Here is a 16,847-nt window from a genome sequence, read left to right as displayed (position 1 = left end):
ACCTTTTTTGCTGACCAGATTTGTTATCTAGTCAAATATAAAGATTATAACAAATACGCAACTAGTTGCATAAACAAATATGAATCGGACAACTAATAATTCAAAAGTCAACTGGTTAACTTTTTATTTTGATTCCTCGGATCTTGAAACAGACTAGACAACTCTTAACTCTTAAGCTTTAACCACCACTTGACTTTGAAAAACTCTCTCAAGGACTCTCCTTGTGATTCAGATTTTCCAAAGCGAAACAAACAAAGTCAACTTCGTTGCAAGAACCAGAAAAAAATGGGGACAGCTCTGGGAAAGCCATTTGCCGGTTTTTTCCACCAAGAAGAATCGAGGATAGTGTTGTTCGGTCTCGACGCTGCCGGAAAATCATCAATAATGCACAAACTCAAAACCGGAGAAACCCTTACCACAACCATGCCTACTATTGGTAAATCTCATTATCACTTCTTTTCTTTCTGATATTGAATCTAGTCTTCTCTATGAATTCCTGAATCACTGTTTCTAGGAACGGATGTGGAAAGTGTAAAATACAAGGATTCAAACTTACGCTTTTGGGAAATGGGCGGCCAACAATGTTACAAGGTAGGAGAAAGTTGTTAATTTTTATAAACAGTAAGATCATATCTGATTATGGGTGATTCAAAAAAACATTTCAGTGGTTTCCAATGACGAAACATGACTTCCAAGAAATAGCGGGGCTTGTGCTTGTAGTCGATAGCACAGACAGAGATCGAATAGAAGATGCGAAAGATTTTCTTAATGCGGTGATTGATGAGGTAACAAACAAACCTGACTTCTCTAAACATTGAGCAAGTCAAATAATCTAATGTTTGATGCCGTGTATAACAGATACAAGGGAGTGTACCGGACAATGTGGCTGTTCTTGTATTTGGAAACAAGCATGAAGTTCCTGGTGCTATGTCTGCTTCTGAGATCAGTAACAAGCTTGATCTCACTTCTCTTCGTCAAAAAAACTGGCAGAGAAACTGGTAAGAAGATAAGAAAAACCTTTCAAGACTCTAATTTTGCGATTATGATCGATTCTTCTGATGATCTGTTTTTTGATTCTTGCTTGCTAGGCATGTCCAGAGCTCATGTGCATTCTCTGGTGATGGTTTACATGAAGGACTCGACTGGCTGTTGAAAAATGCTGAAAGAATGTAAGAATGTGTCTTGGTTGTTAACGCGGAATCTCTGTACTGAAAATAGCCATCTTTTGTATCAAGTTATTAACCTCATCGTGCTTATTTGCTAGCTCCATCAACAACTTGATCCTTTTAAACGAGACATTACTCGGTCTATGACCTTTCTCAACCATCTCAAGCAAACATTTCTCAGCTTCTTCGACTTTAGCCAAATCACAAAGCAAATCCAAAAGCACATCTGAAACCAAACTATATGAACCAAAACCTTTTACCACCATATCTTCCCACAACCGCATCGCCATATCCACTTTCTCGTGTCTCTTAAACATCTTAATCAAGAACATACAGGATTGTGTATTCGGCAAACACTCATTCCCCAACATTCTCACATACAGCTCCCAAGACCGTCCCAAATCATTTGCCAACGATAAAACACGGAAAAACAGATTATAAGTAGTCGCATTCGGAGACAAACCCTTCTTCACCATCTCATCCACCAACTTATCCGCATCCCCGAGCCTCCTCGCTATGCAAAAATTCCTAATAGCAGCATTATAAGCCGCAACATCAGGATAACACCCATACTCCTTCATTTCCTTTAAAACTTCTCTAGCTTTATCAGGCTGACCGATTAACCCCAACCCACCTATAACAGTTGTATAAGTTATAACATCGGGAGTTTCCTCCTCCTCTCGCATCTTATCTATCAACTTATAAGCTTTCTCAATCTCTCTATCCTTGCAATACACATCAATCAAAGAGTTATACGTAACCACATCAGGTTTTAGCCCCTTTCCCTTCATTTCCTCGAAGAAAGCTTCCGCTTCTTCCGATGATTTCCAACCCGATAAAAGTATATTAAAAGTCTGCAAATCAGGCTGAAACTGATGCTTCAAGCTATGATACACATTCCTAGCATCAGTCATACTCTTCTCTTGGCAAAGAGTTCTCAAGAGAGCATTGAAACAAGCCGTGTCAAAGAAATCAGGAACCAATCTCTTAAACTTCCAGAAAGATTCAACAGTTTGTCTAACGGAACACAACTTAGCAACTCTACCTAACACAACTTGCATCGTCCTTGGAGATATCAAAGATCGATCCTTACGCTTAGTCTCAATCAAAAGCTCCCAAATTTGATCGAACTTTCGATTTCTACCGAGAATATAAAGCATTGTATCTAGAGAAAACGAAGAATGATAAAACCCTCTTATAGCACTAGCGTACCTGTAAAACTCTAGGGTTTGAATTGGGTTCCCATGACTAAACCTTACCCTTTTCAAAACCCTATCGATTAAGTCCTTGGACAAGTGGATTCCACTAGAGCTCAACGATTCCTTCAATTCCACTTGCAGATTTGATCCATTTATCATCCGGAAAACAGTTTCTGCGTCATCGCCTTCTTCTTCTACAGGAACCTTCGCATCCGATAGTGCCACGCTGTGAAGAAACGATACAGAGAGACGGAAATTGGAAACGTGGTGAGAAGATAAAGGCTTGAGGATCATCATCATTTGGAAATCGTCTAACAAAATCCAAAATCTGAGCTTTGGTTCCAAATCGGAGAAGAAAAACCGAAGCTCGCTCTCTCTGTATCAAACTAATTCAATAACCAGAATCATTCTACGTCTTTAGTTAGGTTAAAGACGAGAGAGCGGCAGAATCAAGCCGCGAACCAAAATCAGGATTTTGTGATTTTAACCAAATAAAACCGGGATATCATCACCCAATCCAATAGTGTTTTACTCGTTCGGTTTGGTGGTTAAACCAAATCCACCATGTCAAAAGTCAAATAATAACTACTACTGATCATTTGGGCCTGATGGCCCATAAATTATAAAATTATAGTGGGCTCATCGTTTAAGTCTCGTTTGGGGGTTGACTCTCTCTGAACTCTGAATAGTTTTTTGTTTCCTCTCAAGACGCGCAAAACTGTTTGGTGCACTAGTGTTGTCTTCATCTTCTAGATTCTTCTCTTCTTCAATCGGAAAAACTTGTTCGCCGTAAGAGCTTTCATTTTCATATCTCTCCTTTGCTTGAAGAGAGTTGGGACCAAATCGATTTGGAGAAAGAACAAGAGAAGAAGAGGTGGTTTCTCGACTCTGGACAATGATTGCAGAGGAGGCCCATTAAAACGAAGCCCATTCTCAAAGCATCCCATAAAATATCTACAGACGATATTTAAATTTTTCTTCAATCAGAGCCAAAGAGACAGTAAAAACCGATATCCTTATAAACTTAACGAAAAAAAAACGAAGAGAAGAGCTTATAGTGAATTCATTTTACCAACATTTTTCTTCTTTTTTCTGTTCCGTGGGTTTTGAACATTGGTTTCCGAATTTGGAAATTGGTTATTAAATCTAAGAGAGACTGTTCTTGCATAAGGTTGTGTCACAAGATATTTTGTAGCTCTTAAAAAACATGGACACTTTTTTTAATTGGTTTCTTGAACTGGAACAGAGTTGTTATTGTTGACCGTCTCTGTAGTATTTTCCTCTGACACTTTGAAGAAAGTGTAAGACAATATCAAGTTGTTGATTCCGTCCATTCTTGGATCAGTCTCAAACTCAGGATCAATGTAGAAGAAGACCTGCAAAACCAAGAAATTATAGGTTTTAATGGACTCTTGATTTTATCTGAGGAGAATATAGCCAAGAACAAAAGAGTAGTTACCGGCATGTCAATCTGCTCTCCAGGAAGGAGTCGCTGCTCCTCAAAGCAAAAACATTGTATCTTGTTGAAATAAACTCCTGCCTGAAGAAACCAATATAAGATTTTGAGAATCGACCAATCTATGTTCTATGGGAAGTTAATAGGATCCACTACCAAGGCTAATATATATACCTTCATGGGAGTGACATTGTATGTCGAGACTCCGGTTATTGGAGCTGAACTTTTGTTTTCAGCAGTGTAAAATGCGAGTGCACTTTCTCCTGGCTTTACTCTAACCTATAAGAAAGTACCAAAACCAAAAAGACATATCAGTTAAAAACACACTAATTCGTCTCAACATTCTTCTTGAGATATAAAGTCTAAACCTCTCTTTGTGTTGGAGTGAACTTCCACTGCATCCCATCTGCAACATCAGCATTGAACTGCACCACAATCTCCCTGTTTACCAGACAATCATAGTAGAGAATATAGTAAGCTAGCAAGTTCATTATAAACACATATAAAGAAGAATGGTGTTAAGAAACATATAAAGAAGAATGGTGTTAAGAACAGAGAAATAAACACCTTTCAGTGACGGTACCAGATTCTGAATGCCTAGCAATCTTCTCCTCAACAGTCTGTAGTATAAAGCCAAACAAAAAGACTGAGGAAGAGCCACTAAGTAGACTTGAAAACTCAAGAGGATAAAAATAGAAAGGAAGAAACAAAAACGATATATACCTCTTTGCGTTGAACAGTACCTCCATATCCAGTAGCTTGGCAGAATGTTCTATACAATGGCACAGCAGCGTAAGTTAACCCCACCATACCAAAGACAACAGCGGTGAGGTAATAGAGCATTTTCTGTGATTTGGTTTCCGATGGAGAGTGAGTAGAATACTGGCGATGGGCACTATCTAACATCGATTTAGCAGTAGCAGAGTGAGAATTCAAGCTCCATGAAGAAGAGCTTCCCCAAAATACTCTCTTGCTTCGGAGATAATGCTCATTGCTTTTACAAGCTCCATGAGTGTAATAACGAGAGCATAAAATAGTCCTACATCGACATAAACATTTCTCACAAACTTAATTCTATAAAACTGATAGAACTTCTCTTTGAGGAATTTTAACAAACAGTTCATGCGCATGCATAAAATTCAATTACCTTGGATACTGAGATGTTCGATGAAGGTTCTCTAAATATGAAGAAATTCGAGTTCCTCTACAAGCTTTCGACCACGACATGGCCGAAGAGAAATTATTTTAATCTATCGACACAGTGAGACACAGACACCACACAAAAACACTTATCTGCACAATAAACACGAACCCAGATTACATTACTTGAAAATTTCGAAAATTTGAAACCCAATTTCTCCCTTCCGCAACCTCCGGCGAGATCAATAATCGGGGGAAAAAAAAAAAATCACCCGAGCGTAATCGAATCAGAGGCCAAGAACGATGCCATGATCGATTAAAGAATGTAACCTATCAAAGAGGAAGCACGCGAAAGGAAAAGAAGAGAATAGAAGACTTACAGGTAAACCAGACGGCGTGCTTGTGTCGTCGGCGGGAGGGAGATCAAAGACGTCACTGGAAAACAAACAAAAAATCTGACGCAACAAAAAAAAAAAAACTTGTGGATTAAAAAAAAAGTCAACAAGTCAAACAACGACTTGTCTTTGTGGTCTGGTAAGAATAAAGATAGTCGGTTCTTTCAAAAAAAAATTATTCACATCCGTTCAGTCGAATTTTTAATTGTAAGCCCATATTATTTGGCCCAATAAAGCCCAAATGAAAATTAGAGTATACAAGGAATATTGTCATTTCATACTTAAATTTAACGTGTTTATTACATGTATCTAATTTTGGACAAATCTGCTGTCATTTAAGATTTCCATATCTCCGATGTTATTACGAAATTATTTCATTTATTGTGATGGATCTCTCTGTAATAATCTTCCACAAATAACTTCACTAATATACATTCCATAAGTTTGATCATCTTTTTATATACACAAGTCTAAGCCCAAAACATTGTTACAACATGTCGCCTAAAACTCGCCGATCGACGGATCTTGCGGCCACAATCCTCATGGCTATCGTGATCCTCGCATCTCCGATCATAATCAACGCCGAAGATTCTTCAGCCGAAGTTGACGTTAACTGCATACCTTGTCTCCAAAATCAACCGCCTCCGCCTCCGTCTCCGCCACCTCCTTCTTGTACACCCTCCCCTCCTCCTCCGTCACCACCACCCCCGAAGAAATCTTCCTGTCCACCATCGCCTCTGCCGCCACCGCCACCTCCACCTCCACCTAATTACGTATTCACATATCCGCCGGGAGACTTGTACCCTATTGAAAATTACTATGGAGCGGCTGTGGCAGTAGAAAGCTTTTCGGTGATGAAGCTGTTCGTGTTTGGAGTTATGGTTTTTCTGATTCTTTGATTATGATCAGAAATTATTTATGTTGTTGTTTTCGAACTTCTATAAGGTTTGCATAAAGATTTTGTTTACTTTTAACGGATTGGCGTATGCTTTAGATACAGTTTTTTTTAATAATTATAATCGATTGTGGATTAATTTTTATAGTTAGGGTCAGATGTGGTTCATATTATTTGGACTTGTCCCCTGCAACCTTTTATAAAACCTTCAAATGAAATCAAGCATACCTAGATAAGTAATAGCCGATTTTGTATAAAGAGGTTTTAATTCGTGTAATTATGATCGAGAGTACAACTGCAGTGGACCAAAGAGTCCATTGTGATCGGACGCGTTTCATGGATCATAGTTTCTACCGATCAGAAGCTCAAGTTTATTTTTATTTTTATCATAAGTCGTTTTTTATGATTGTGATGTACTGATGATGCATGACTTGTAGACTTGTAGTTGAAGAAAAAAAAGGTATAATTTCTCTTACTGGAATGTTTTAGAGCTTTTCTTTAGAAATTGCAATGATCCACTGATTCACATGTGAAATTAGTAAATTACAAAGTAAATGACCAAAACTCAATTTTCTTTTTCTTTTTGTTCATCTAAATCTATACATTTCACATGGTATATATTTGTAACAATCCAACAATCATATTTTCTTTTTCAACAAGCAAAAAAAAAATAAAAAATCTAGCTTTCAATGGTATGAATATAATCTATAAAGTCTTGAAAAACTCGAGACGAGGGACATCTAAACGGAGAGAGTATGTAGCTTTTTTGTAGTCACCCCATGTGAATGAATTATAACGTCTTGGATTTTCCGGCGACACCATTTTTGGCAACGGTGATATTTTCGCCTCTAACGGTGGAGCTGCAAAGTACATCGCCGACATACGTGGCTTCTTTGCTGTGTTTGCTAAAACCCTATGCCTCACGCTAGTGAATCTCCCATTCGTCAATGCCTATTTTCAAAGATTATTTCATTAATTAATTAATTGATGAAAACTATTTTGTAAGTCTTTACGAAACAAAATGTGGTTAGTACCTGAAGGCAGTCACCGACCAATACGAAGAAGCATGTAGGGTCAGATGGGATTGGGATCCACAAGCCGTCACGTGAGCAAATCTCAAGTCCATCTACGTCGTTGGATCTTAACACCGTCAAGATCTGAGGGTCAGAATGTTCTCCGAAACCTATTTGACCAACGCCACTTAACGCGTACGGTGCTGGTGGATAGTGATTCAACCGTAGGATCGAATCGCTACGAACGTCTCTGATCAGCTCACTCACTTCGCTAGACTTCTGTCCCCATAAATTCTCGATCGTCAGATCAATGATCTCACATGCCAAATCTCTAACCGTGCGTATGTAATCATTCGTCGCCGAGCTAATAAAAGAGAAACAACACGTGGAATTTATTAACACACTCAACAACAATTGACAGAGAGACGGGTTGTTGTTCTTATTTTTTCTGAAAGATTTTCAAATTATTATTATTATTACGATAAATACCAATAACAGAAAAAGAAAAGACATGAGACAGAGGAATGTTCGGAAAGTGAGGACCCCATGATTCCTGCTTTTTATTTACAACTTGTCATTTTAAAAATGACGAAGAGGAATAACAAGTCAAATCTTTACTCGTTGACGTCTCCAATTTTGATTCTTTGACGACGTCTCAAAGTATTGTCTGTGTTCATGCACAGTATCCACTAATTGACCAAGTCTGTTCAATTATTATGTTAGTTTGTAACGTATGTGTGTGTTTAATCTGAATTTTTCAAATAATTATAACTACTATGGAGCCCATGAATGATATTTTATAGTTCGATTTCCACCAAGAATTAGATAAAATATATTTATTATACGTAACCTATATGCCACCAAATTAGGGATTTTTTAAAAAGAGAATTTGATTTATCAACCATGTCGCAGTCAAGGTTACAAAAGCAACTTTCACAATTTTGATATTTTAGTATTATCTAGAGAAAAAAATGGTTGCCATCGTTATTGTAACCACATACCAATATACTACTATGAACCAATAACAAAATCCAACTATTATAGTATAGATTATTGATCACAACAAACTATCAGGTGAACCGGCATTAAGTTGGTATGATTATAATTTGTACTAATTTTAAAACAAAAGGAAAAAACAATATGAGCAACTTTAATGACAATAAAGGAACAAGACTGATAATAATTAAAAGCCGTGTCTTCTGGTCATTATCCATTATTCGACATTGCATCTCACTTTCAATCTCTCCCTCTCTTTTTAGGTTTCTCACAAGTCACATTGTCACACACAATCCACATCAATTTCAGTTGGGTCAACTTTCAATTTGACACACACAGAAATGGATAGAATATATATTTTTAAAAAATAATAATATGTAGACGCAACCAAGAACCAACGATTGCCATTTCCACACATACACACACACACATATAAATGGTTGTCAGTTTTCTCATGCTTCATTGAGCTTATGGTTTATATGAATTTGTTAACCAAAACTCATACTATGGATTTGTTTGGTTGATACATTAGCTTAAGCCTTTATGTTTAATTTTGTTTTACTCAAATTTTTGACATAAAGTTAAAATATATTTCTTTTATGGCTATTATAATATGATTCAAGAAATTAAAGTAGGTTCAAGAATCAATAAATATACACACAAAACATATGCTAAAAAGATTTGTAATATGTACGAAAAAAATAGTAATACATGTATACGTACCTGAACTTGAAAGGATCATCATGAGATATAGTTTCAGATTTATCAGCGACAGCTGTCGGATTTGCGTGGAGAAGAAGATACTCAAGCTCACCCAAATCGCCGTTGAACCCGATGTTCTTGCATCCGTAACCGAACGGACTCGCCGGACCGGCTCGTAGCTTATCTGATTCCGGTTTATTAAAGAACTCTTCTCCTTCATGCTCGAATCTCTTTATTATCTCCGGTTTAACTCCATGGTTTATCACCTTGAAAAACCCATTAACCTCACAGGCTTTTACGATCTTCTCCGATAGTTTTGACCGATCGTTTAAGGAGAAATCGATCACCGGGAAGTTATATTCCGGCGAGGATATCGTCTTCTTTCCGGTGGTTTGTAACGGTGTTGAAGATGGCAAAACCATGTCCCTTTTTTATTTTTTTCAAAAAATGATTATTAGTAGTAAAGAATGAAATCAGGAGGTTTTGAATCTGAAAGAAGAGTGACGAGCTCTTATATATATAGTGTATGGGAATTGGGAAGAGAAGGAAGGATAAAATAAATATTTTAAATTCAAAGACTTTTTTCGAAATTTAGTTTTAAATTCTACGGTTTCCATACGGTTGACAAATGGGGGAATTTAAAGTAATCTTCTCATCCTACAAATCGCGTAAGGTGGGCATGTCATCAATGGGGACGGTCGAGTTCTTTAAAACCAAAATTATTGCCAAGATGAATAAAGCTCTTGTCTACTAATAATGAAATTTGACATGCATGTCTATCTCCATTAAATTGGATCTTAAGTTGTACAAGCAAATTATTTTAAAATTAAAATTACGTTTATATCAGTCTAGTCATTTTCAAACTAGGAATTTTTATGATACGATTAAAAAAAAAAAAAACTTAAAAATTGTGTTATACATTTTTTTTATTGTCAACATTCTTGCCTAACCTAGTTATTACTATTAAAATCGGGTAGTTTGAAATTTGGTGATAGGAAAGTAGTAGATGATGTTGATGTTCAATTCTTAAAATAATTGAAAGATTGAGCACTTATTGCCTAAATCACCGTGTTTGGTTAGTCATAAGACTCGCGTATATTTAATATTGATTTCTTATTTCAATGAATTAAGTATACAATATAAGTTAGATCAATTATTGTTGTGATATATTAAGATTGACAATAGGAGGAGTCCGATCTTAGATATTATATTGACAAGTTTGGCAAAAAAAAATAAAAATATTATTTGTTCAAATGAACAAGTTATAAAAAAAAATGCAGTAGTTTCAAGTTTGGTAAAAGAAATATGACAAACTTAAACTTGAAAGTGTCAGTTTTGTATCAGCGTTGACAAATACAATACTTCTTTCTCTGTTTGAAGTTAGAGAGAACTAATTAGGTGTCTGGCTAACAAAACATGCATCACAATTATTATTGTTAATTGTGACCAACAAAATGCAGTACTAAAACATTTCAAGATTTGTCTTTCGTAGATAGATATTTTAACTGTTTAGATTTATAATATTTTTTCTGATGAAGAGGCAAATAAAAAGAAGAAGCAAATGCTAGAAGAGGCGCGTGGAAAAGAGTCACAAGGAAGTGGGAAAGGTGAGGAGGATGGGGCATGTGTAAGGCTGATATGTCGGCACGTAGTGGAAATGGTCAACCTTGACGGCTCCCATTAGCCGTCCGATTTAACTAAAAAGACTCTTTTCATAGCCCATATTCTTTCAATTATTATTCTCTCAACTCTTTCTCTACCAATACCTAGTACCTACCCACTTTTTTACGAAATTAACATTCAAAAGTATAGTCGATTTTCAGTTCAAAATTGTTGAATTTTGAAGTGATGCATATTTTCATGTTTGCAAGATTCATTATATTATATTTTATACTAGTTATAAGCACTTTGGACAATAACATATTCGATTGATCAATACAGAAATGTGTTTTGTTGAAAAATAACAGTTAATTGAATTTGAGTGAACTCAAAATTGATAATCCACATTTTGAACAACACATTTGTTTCTTTGTTACAACATTTGAACAACAAATTGATGAATGGATATACCTTCAATTCATTTGAATTCCTCTAAATATTAAAGATAGAAAATATAAAAATAAGTATGGGAGAAAAATTGACCGGAGACAGGATGGATCAATGAACATGTCATCTGACATATTAGCCGACATTATCCCCATGAATGAAACATACATATCGGTTATATCAAAACCTAACTCTTATCATTTTAAATTTTGGTGACCATATTTGCTAAACAATTCGATATTAATTTATGATTTTATACGTCTCTTCTTGAACTTATATACACAATTTTAGATCAATTATGAGTCTAAAGTAGACAGTCGGTCACCAAACTCCAAGACATCCAATCTGAGGTTTCTGTTTTTTTTTTTCATTTATTTATGTTTTTATTTTAGTTTACTTGGTATTCAATTTTGAAGTATCAGCGTTGTTAGACAATGTAACGTAGCATAGATACTAATTTCAGCATTGATAAAATACCAATTTCATTAATATTACTAGTATGGAGGTTTGGATCTATGAGTTTAAACGCATATTATATTCTGTATATTCTAATATTAACATAGTCAATACATTATCTTAAGATGAACCTGCATGTATGTTTTACCGTAATTTGGGCTAATGTCGGAACATGAAATATAATTACGTGCAGAGTATTCAACAAAAATTCTTAGTTTATGATAAAACTATTAAGTTCTGTGGCATGCAAAGAACCGGCGACACAAACTACAAAAAAGCAAAGCAAATGGGAAGGCACATGCATAGGAATGGGATGAGCAAAACGGCCGTTGGAATCTCTTTGGTCGTTGAAACGCTTTTTCCTCCCTTATTTTTCTTATATGTGTTATTATTAATTAAACTTTGATACAAGAAGACATGTAGACAAGTCAACACTATGTGTCCGACATTGTGTCATAATGTGGGGGGGGGGGGGGGGGAGAATAAAATAAGATCATTATATATGAATTTGAACTAAAGAATAATACTGTTCGAAAGTCTCTTTTTCCTTCTTTTTGTTAGTAAATTAGTTAACTAAAAGGGAAAAGTCATGGAATGGCAAATTAACTTATGGAACAAAAAAAAATTAGAAATGCATTTTACTTGTGTATAAATTAAAAATATAAAAGTTATCCCTCTCTTTTTAGCTTTTAAAAAAAAAAAATCCCTTTTTCATGGGTTGTAAAAGTAATTAGTCGTTAACGTTTTCTTTGCCTACTTAAAAAAAAAAGAATTATCATCAAGCATAAACAAATATTTTGGGCTAAAGTTATATTAAGAAGTGAGACAAGAACAATAGCAAGTTTCGGCTCAATGTTACCTGTACATTGATATTGTCATGTCTCACAAAAGCCGAGAAGTCTTTTAAGGTTAATAATTAGGCCCATAACCGGCCCATCTATAGTCCACAGTATTGAACCCATATATGTTAAGAAGCCTAGTAGCCCATTCCACTGAGAAGAGAAAACGATCAAATCGAAAAGAGATCGATCAACAGCCGCATGATGTTGATTGCCGTTGCTGGGTTCGAAAAGCTGAGATTATGTTCTTGATCAAGTCCGGACTTATGAAAACTAAATGACTTAAATTTGAGGGTATTTTTTTTCTTTTAAAATCTGTTTATTAGTTTAATACTTTAATCTAGTATAACCAATATCGTCATAATGTAAGGCTTCATAAATAAATAAATTTAGTATGACATAATCTTCTTAAAATAGTTTTATTCTTATTGGTTAAAAATATTTCTTCCTTTTGTAAGATAATTTTTAAATTCGCCGCTCAATGAATTTAATTAATCAATCAAAGATTGAAGAAGCATTAAATATAGTTAGGTGGGGAGATGCGTAGGGTTGACACACAAACTCTAACCCCACAATTATCGCCATGAGTTCCACTCTTAATTAATATCTTGAAATCATCGAAATTTTTAACTCCGAATATTTAAATTGAACATATATGGATATAAACTATTTTGGAGTGTTCACTATTAATAATATACGTCCAGAGACCGTTGTATGATATCAATAACACATGTACATATACATATCGTATTGGTCACACAATTAGATAATTACATTTAACTAAAAAAAGATAGATACATCATAGAAAAAAAATCTTATAAGAAATAAAGTGTACGTCACACAAAAAGGCCCTAATTAAGAAAATAAACTACTCAAATCAATTATTTTTTCTTGACAACTCCGTTATTACCGGCCAAGATCAAGTACTTATCTCTTCTCGTGAGGTTGGTGCACTCAAACCCCAACGCATTCCCGATCTCATGCTGCACGTGATTAGCCACCTCGAAGTTAACTTTTCCATTGTCAGGGACTCCTCGACACGTGGACGAGCTACTTCCAGAGACAGGGTCAAGCAATTTGACGGTGTAGGAAGGGAAAGGATTCAAAAGGAAGAAAATGGGATCAAATGCCTTAAGACCACTAGCCGTCGTGCCATAGAAGAAAGTCACGTGTGAGTCAATAGCAACAGGTACGATGACGTCACAAACCTCAGAGAAAAGTGGACTAAACCGAAGCAAGTAAGGCTCTCTACACGTAGTCCCTTCCGGACAAACCACGAGATCTCCCTGGCTCAGCAATTTCTCCATGGCTTGACCATCTTTGACTCGATCACGAGTCAATCTAACGGTCTTGATCGGAGCCAGAAGCTCAGATAATCTGCTTAGACTATACGTCACGGCTTTCATGTTTTTCTTTCTTAGAGCGTATGAAATGTAAAGTGGGTCCAATAACGTTCTATGGTTACACACAAAGAGACAACCTCTTTTTCTGTCGGCGGATATTAGGTCGTTGTGGTTGTTGACAGTGAGAGTAAGGTGGATACCGGAAAAGGCGAGGAAGGGATTGGCTAGGGAGTAAGGTAAGTTTAGGCCGAAGACGAGTCTTGCAGCGGCTAAGACGGCGGCGAATGGGGCCCACATGAATAATACGAGTGTGTTTAAAGGTGTTGGCTTAACGGCTAAACGACCATCGTGGAAAATCAATGGTTTAGGGTATTGATCTTGTGGTAGGGTTTGCCAACTTTTCTTGTCTGAATTTCTGACGAAGTAAATTTCCTGTTTATGACAAGAAAAAAGAAAGGATTAGGGGGAGATTATCATTAGGAAATGAAATATATCAGTTGAAGTGGACCGGTTCCAAGTCGTACGTAGTCTATGCATGCTTTGAATTTATTGCATCAGAACTTTATAATATAATTAATTTCCAAAAATTTCAAAATAGCATTTACTTGATATATTAGTTTGATTTGTGACGCAGTACTAGATTACAACAAGTCTTAGTCAATGGTTTTAAGTTTTAACATAAAAAAAATAAAAAATCAATGCATCTCGATTCGTCCAAAGAGCCACAGTTAAAACTAAAAGAATCCTATTGGGGATTCTTATTAAGTTCAAAGAATCTTATCATTTCTTATTATTAAGTTCCTATAAACCAATTAAACGTATACTATTTATTTAACAAAATTAGAATGCAAGTATTATTCGGGACTTGATAAATTTATTATCGGGTTACCAAATGTAAGGGAAAAAAAAATAGAAGAGTAACATAAGCTTTGTCTTTGTTTGTCTCCCAAAAAATTACAGTTACGTCTGTTTTTTTATAAGGTTACCAATGTCTCTTTTAGAATCATAAATTTTTTAATGCAAGAATAACACAACTAAAGCACTTTTAGATTATGTATATACGTCTCCAGAATATAATTTACCTGGCAAAATTGAGAGAAGAGAGATCTGTGACTTGGCGAGTTAAAGGAAGTGATGCCAATAAGACGACGACCACTACCAAGTCTTTCTTCTTGAACCACTTTATCAAAAGCAATTTCAAGGTTCTTCTTATCCTCCACGATGCCTAGGTAGTAACCACCGACCATTTTCATGTCTCTTCCGACCACAACTTCTATCTCCAAGTAATCTCGCAAGAATACATCAATCATAACTTGTGGTAAATCACTCACAGCAACTCTCTTGCCTCCTCTTTTCAAAACCTGGAACATCTCGAGCCCAACATCTTCTAGAAAATACTTAGGCAAAACTGATTTCCCCACTCGGAAGCTTTCCTTTTTAACTCCAAAGAAGCTCAGCATCACCATCGTCTTCAAGCCCATTTCGTAGCTCATCAAGCTTATAAATGGATAAAGAACTAAGAGGAAAAGTGACCTTATCACCCCTCCGGCTTCGAATGCCACAACCATGAAGTAAGGGAATAAAGAGTTTGATTTGAGTAGAGCTCCTTCGACGTTGAATATCAAAGTGTGATTCGATAGGTCTTGATATTGGTGGAGGCCGTGAGAAGGGCATTTTTGGTATTTTTGTTTAGGGCTACGATGACACCAACGACGGAGAATGAAAAACCGGTACAAGAAGAAGACAAGAGCTTGAAGAGTCGAGATCTTATTACCGGACATGGTTTTGACCTCTCGTTTTCTAATAACTATATTATATGGTGTCGCTGGAATCTAGACTCTGCATGTCGAGAGAAACGGAAGGGGCTCTGACAGTTATATAATGAGACCATGACGTAAATACCCTTCGAACGTGTTTGATATTTACGAGGAATGCCATTGATGATGGTTCCACTTCTTCCCGTACAGCTTGCATGATTGTAATTAATGATCTGAATGTTTAAATCTGAAAAGTACACGTACGCGTCGATATTTAGTTCGGCTTGATCTATTCCAAATATTGCGTCTCTAGCAAAGATAAAATGTGAGAAGACTTAAGGAATAATTCAATTTAAAGTCGGCTTCTTCTTTTTTGGTACGGTTTAGTGTGAATTAGATATCGAAACCAAATAATCTAAATAAGAGTTTGTTAAGTTAACTTAAATCTGTTTTTTACAAGGGATAAATTAACTACCAGATATTATGAATATACAATCATACAAATACAAGTCTTTTTATAGTAGTAGACTTATAGTTTTAGCACGTTCAATTTCCAATTACTCGGCTGCTGAGAGATCGAGCCACTTGATTAACGTCATTCATCGATTTGAAAAAATAAAATATAAGATAAAGTTGACTAAGAGATCATACTGCCTGAGATCCGTTTAATATTGCGAATTCTTCTCTTCGATTGGTTATTTTTCTTATAAGATGACAAAAAATTACATGTTATTGTATTCTAGCTTTCGAAATACACAAAGTGTTGTTATTTCAAAATTGTAAATACTTTCATTAAATTAGATTCTAATAAATGAAGTCCATTCAGTTGCTAGAGGACGTACTAAGGTAAGAAACGAAGAAGTTTAAGACGTACCAATTAAGACAATTATAGCCAAGGCAAAAATGAACATACATTAGTAAGAAAATAAAAATAGGTGTTTGAGGACATTTTAATTTTATATATGAAAAAGTAGGGAAAAGATAAAACATATATCAGTTTGAAACAAAGTGAGAAATTTGGGCCGTATTGTACAAGAAATGTCTAAAAATCGTAGAGAATGTATTATTCAAATGAATTAGTGTTATGTCTTGGAAAATTTCGAACATTCAATGATGTGCGACGTATACCTAATTTATATATGCACTCTCCAAAATAATCACTACCAAATAAAGGATTAGGTGTGTATGTATACATGTTCACACTAAAGTTTCGATCTTAATGACAAAATTAAATTCATTAATCATTTCAAACTTGAAGACGAAAGTTCTCCATTTTGGTTGCTTTCCTTTTATTTAGAAACTCTAGTCAAATATGCAAATTCTCAATTGATATTTCGTATATCCAATAAAAGCCTCACAATCAAGACTCTTGCCACCGTAACATCTAATCTAAGAATATCAACTACAAACGATCGAAAGCATATCGTTGGTGATGGAATTATCA

The 16,847-nt window shown here is 35.5% G+C and overlaps 6 protein-coding genes and 2 long non-coding RNA genes across 12 annotated transcripts; 3 read left to right on the top strand and 5 right to left on the bottom strand.

Annotated features, from left to right (window-relative positions):
* Positions 1 to 15: 15 nt before the first annotated feature.
* ARFD1B (ADP-ribosylation factor D1B) lies at positions 16 to 1,298 on the top strand (the record flags this gene model as incomplete). Of its 2 annotated transcripts, NM_100124.5 has the most annotated exons (5): positions 16 to 436; positions 515 to 591; positions 666 to 785; positions 859 to 998; positions 1,089 to 1,298. In NM_100124.5, exons 1-5 carry the CDS (start codon positions 286 to 288, stop codon positions 1,171 to 1,173), a joined length of 573 nt encoding a protein of 190 aa, NP_171745.3. In that variant the 5' UTR covers positions 16 to 285. The 2 variants fall into 2 exon arrangements, with proteins under 2 accessions (NP_171745.3, NP_001321619.1); NM_001331338.1 differs by lacking the exon at positions 1,089 to 1,298 and having other exon boundaries at positions 859 to 1,002.
* On the bottom strand, positions 158 to 461 carry AT1G04123. Its single transcript, NR_138653.1, has one exon. It is a non-coding gene; the product is annotated as an other RNA (long non-coding RNA).
* On the top strand, positions 800 to 2,340 carry AT1G04117. The gene has a single exon (NR_138652.1). It is a non-coding gene; the product is annotated as an other RNA (long non-coding RNA).
* On the bottom strand, positions 1,190 to 2,709 carry AT1G02420 (Pentatricopeptide repeat (PPR) superfamily protein; the record flags this gene model as incomplete). Its single annotated transcript, NM_100123.2, has 1 exon — positions 1,190 to 2,709. Exon 1 carries the CDS (start codon positions 2,663 to 2,665, stop codon positions 1,190 to 1,192), a length of 1,476 nt encoding a protein of 491 aa, NP_171744.1. The 5' UTR covers positions 2,666 to 2,709.
* A 659-nt stretch (positions 2,710 to 3,368) lies between these two features.
* AT1G02410 (cytochrome c oxidase assembly protein CtaG / Cox11 family) lies at positions 3,369 to 5,488 on the bottom strand. Of its 3 annotated transcripts, none has more exons than NM_100122.6 (8): positions 5,342 to 5,488; positions 4,969 to 5,114; positions 4,545 to 4,860; positions 4,389 to 4,441; positions 4,190 to 4,262; positions 3,996 to 4,100; positions 3,825 to 3,905; positions 3,385 to 3,741 (listed from the first exon to the last, which is right to left on the bottom strand). In NM_100122.6, the coding sequence occupies exons 2-8, from the start codon at positions 5,046 to 5,048 to the stop codon at positions 3,586 to 3,588; spliced, it is 864 nt and encodes a 287-aa protein (NP_171743.1). In that variant the 5' UTR covers positions 5,049 to 5,114; positions 5,342 to 5,488; the 3' UTR covers positions 3,385 to 3,585. The 3 variants fall into 3 exon arrangements, with proteins under 3 accessions (NP_001321511.1, NP_171743.1, NP_001321510.1); NM_001331337.1 differs by having other exon boundaries at positions 3,422 to 3,741; positions 5,234 to 5,423; NM_001331336.1 differs by having other exon boundaries at positions 3,369 to 3,741; positions 4,969 to 5,423.
* A 232-nt stretch (positions 5,489 to 5,720) lies between these two features.
* On the top strand, positions 5,721 to 6,474 carry AT1G02405 (proline-rich family protein). The gene has a single exon (NM_148428.4). It carries the CDS (start codon positions 5,851 to 5,853, stop codon positions 6,253 to 6,255), a length of 405 nt encoding a protein of 134 aa, NP_683269.1. The 5' UTR covers positions 5,721 to 5,850; the 3' UTR covers positions 6,256 to 6,474.
* Positions 6,475 to 6,696: 222 nt separating this feature from the next.
* GA2OX6 (gibberellin 2-oxidase 6) lies at positions 6,697 to 9,548 on the bottom strand. 2 transcript variants are annotated; one of them, NM_100121.5, is made up of 3 exons: positions 8,984 to 9,548; positions 7,286 to 7,628; positions 6,697 to 7,202 (listed from the first exon to the last, which is right to left on the bottom strand). In NM_100121.5, exons 1-3 carry the CDS (start codon positions 9,382 to 9,384, stop codon positions 6,957 to 6,959), a joined length of 990 nt encoding a protein of 329 aa, NP_171742.1. In that variant the 5' UTR covers positions 9,385 to 9,548; the 3' UTR covers positions 6,697 to 6,956. The 2 variants fall into 2 exon arrangements, with proteins under 2 accessions (NP_171742.1, NP_001323245.1); NM_001331335.1 differs by having other exon boundaries at positions 6,714 to 7,628; positions 8,984 to 9,547.
* A 3,426-nt stretch (positions 9,549 to 12,974) lies between these two features.
* GPAT2 (glycerol-3-phosphate acyltransferase 2) lies at positions 12,975 to 15,698 on the bottom strand. The gene is made up of 2 exons (NM_100120.3): positions 14,729 to 15,698; positions 12,975 to 14,078 (listed from the first exon to the last, which is right to left on the bottom strand). The coding sequence occupies exons 1-2, from the start codon at positions 15,425 to 15,427 to the stop codon at positions 13,185 to 13,187; spliced, it is 1,593 nt and encodes a 530-aa protein (NP_563651.1). The 5' UTR covers positions 15,428 to 15,698; the 3' UTR covers positions 12,975 to 13,184.
* Between the last annotated feature and the right edge of the window lie 1,149 nt (positions 15,699 to 16,847).

The sequence above is a fragment of the Arabidopsis thaliana genome, assembly GCF_000001735.4.
Source record: "Arabidopsis thaliana chromosome 1 sequence".
NCBI classification, from domain to species: domain Eukaryota; kingdom Viridiplantae; phylum Streptophyta; class Magnoliopsida; order Brassicales; family Brassicaceae; genus Arabidopsis; species Arabidopsis thaliana.
This window is presented reverse-complemented; position numbering and strand designations above follow the sequence as displayed.

Bases quoted from the DNA above. Each gene is read 5' to 3' on its own strand.
- AT1G02410 (NM_100122.6), bottom strand. From the start codon at position 5,048: ATGTCGTGGTCGAAAGCTTGTAGAGGAACTCGAATTTCTTCATATTTA. The intron at 4,861-4,968 runs GTAATTGAATTT...ATGTCGATGTAG, and splicing joins CGAACATCTCAGTATCCAAG to GACTATTTTATGCTCTCGTT. The intron at 4,442-4,544 runs GTATATATCGTT...TTTATACTACAG, and splicing joins GTACTGTTCAACGCAAAGAG to ACTGTTGAGGAGAAGATTGC.
- AT1G02405 (NM_148428.4), top strand. From the start codon at position 5,851: ATGTCGCCTAAAACTCGCCGATCGACGGATCTTGCGGCCACAATCCTC.
- GPAT2 (NM_100120.3), bottom strand. From the start codon at position 15,427: ATGTCCGGTAATAAGATCTCGACTCTTCAAGCTCTTGTCTTCTTCTTG. The intron at 14,079-14,728 runs GTAAATTATATT...TGTCATAAACAG, and splicing joins TCTTCTCTCAATTTTGCCAG to GAAATTTACTTCGTCAGAAA.
- GA2OX6 (NM_100121.5), bottom strand. From the start codon at position 9,384: ATGGTTTTGCCATCTTCAACACCGTTACAAACCACCGGAAAGAAGACG. The intron at 7,629-8,983 runs GTACGTATACAT...CTCTTTTATTAG, and splicing joins GATGATCCTTTCAAGTTCAG to CTCGGCGACGAATGATTACA. The intron at 7,203-7,285 runs GTACTAACCACA...CTTTGAAAATAG, and splicing joins TGGTCGGTGACTGCCTTCAG to GCATTGACGAATGGGAGATT.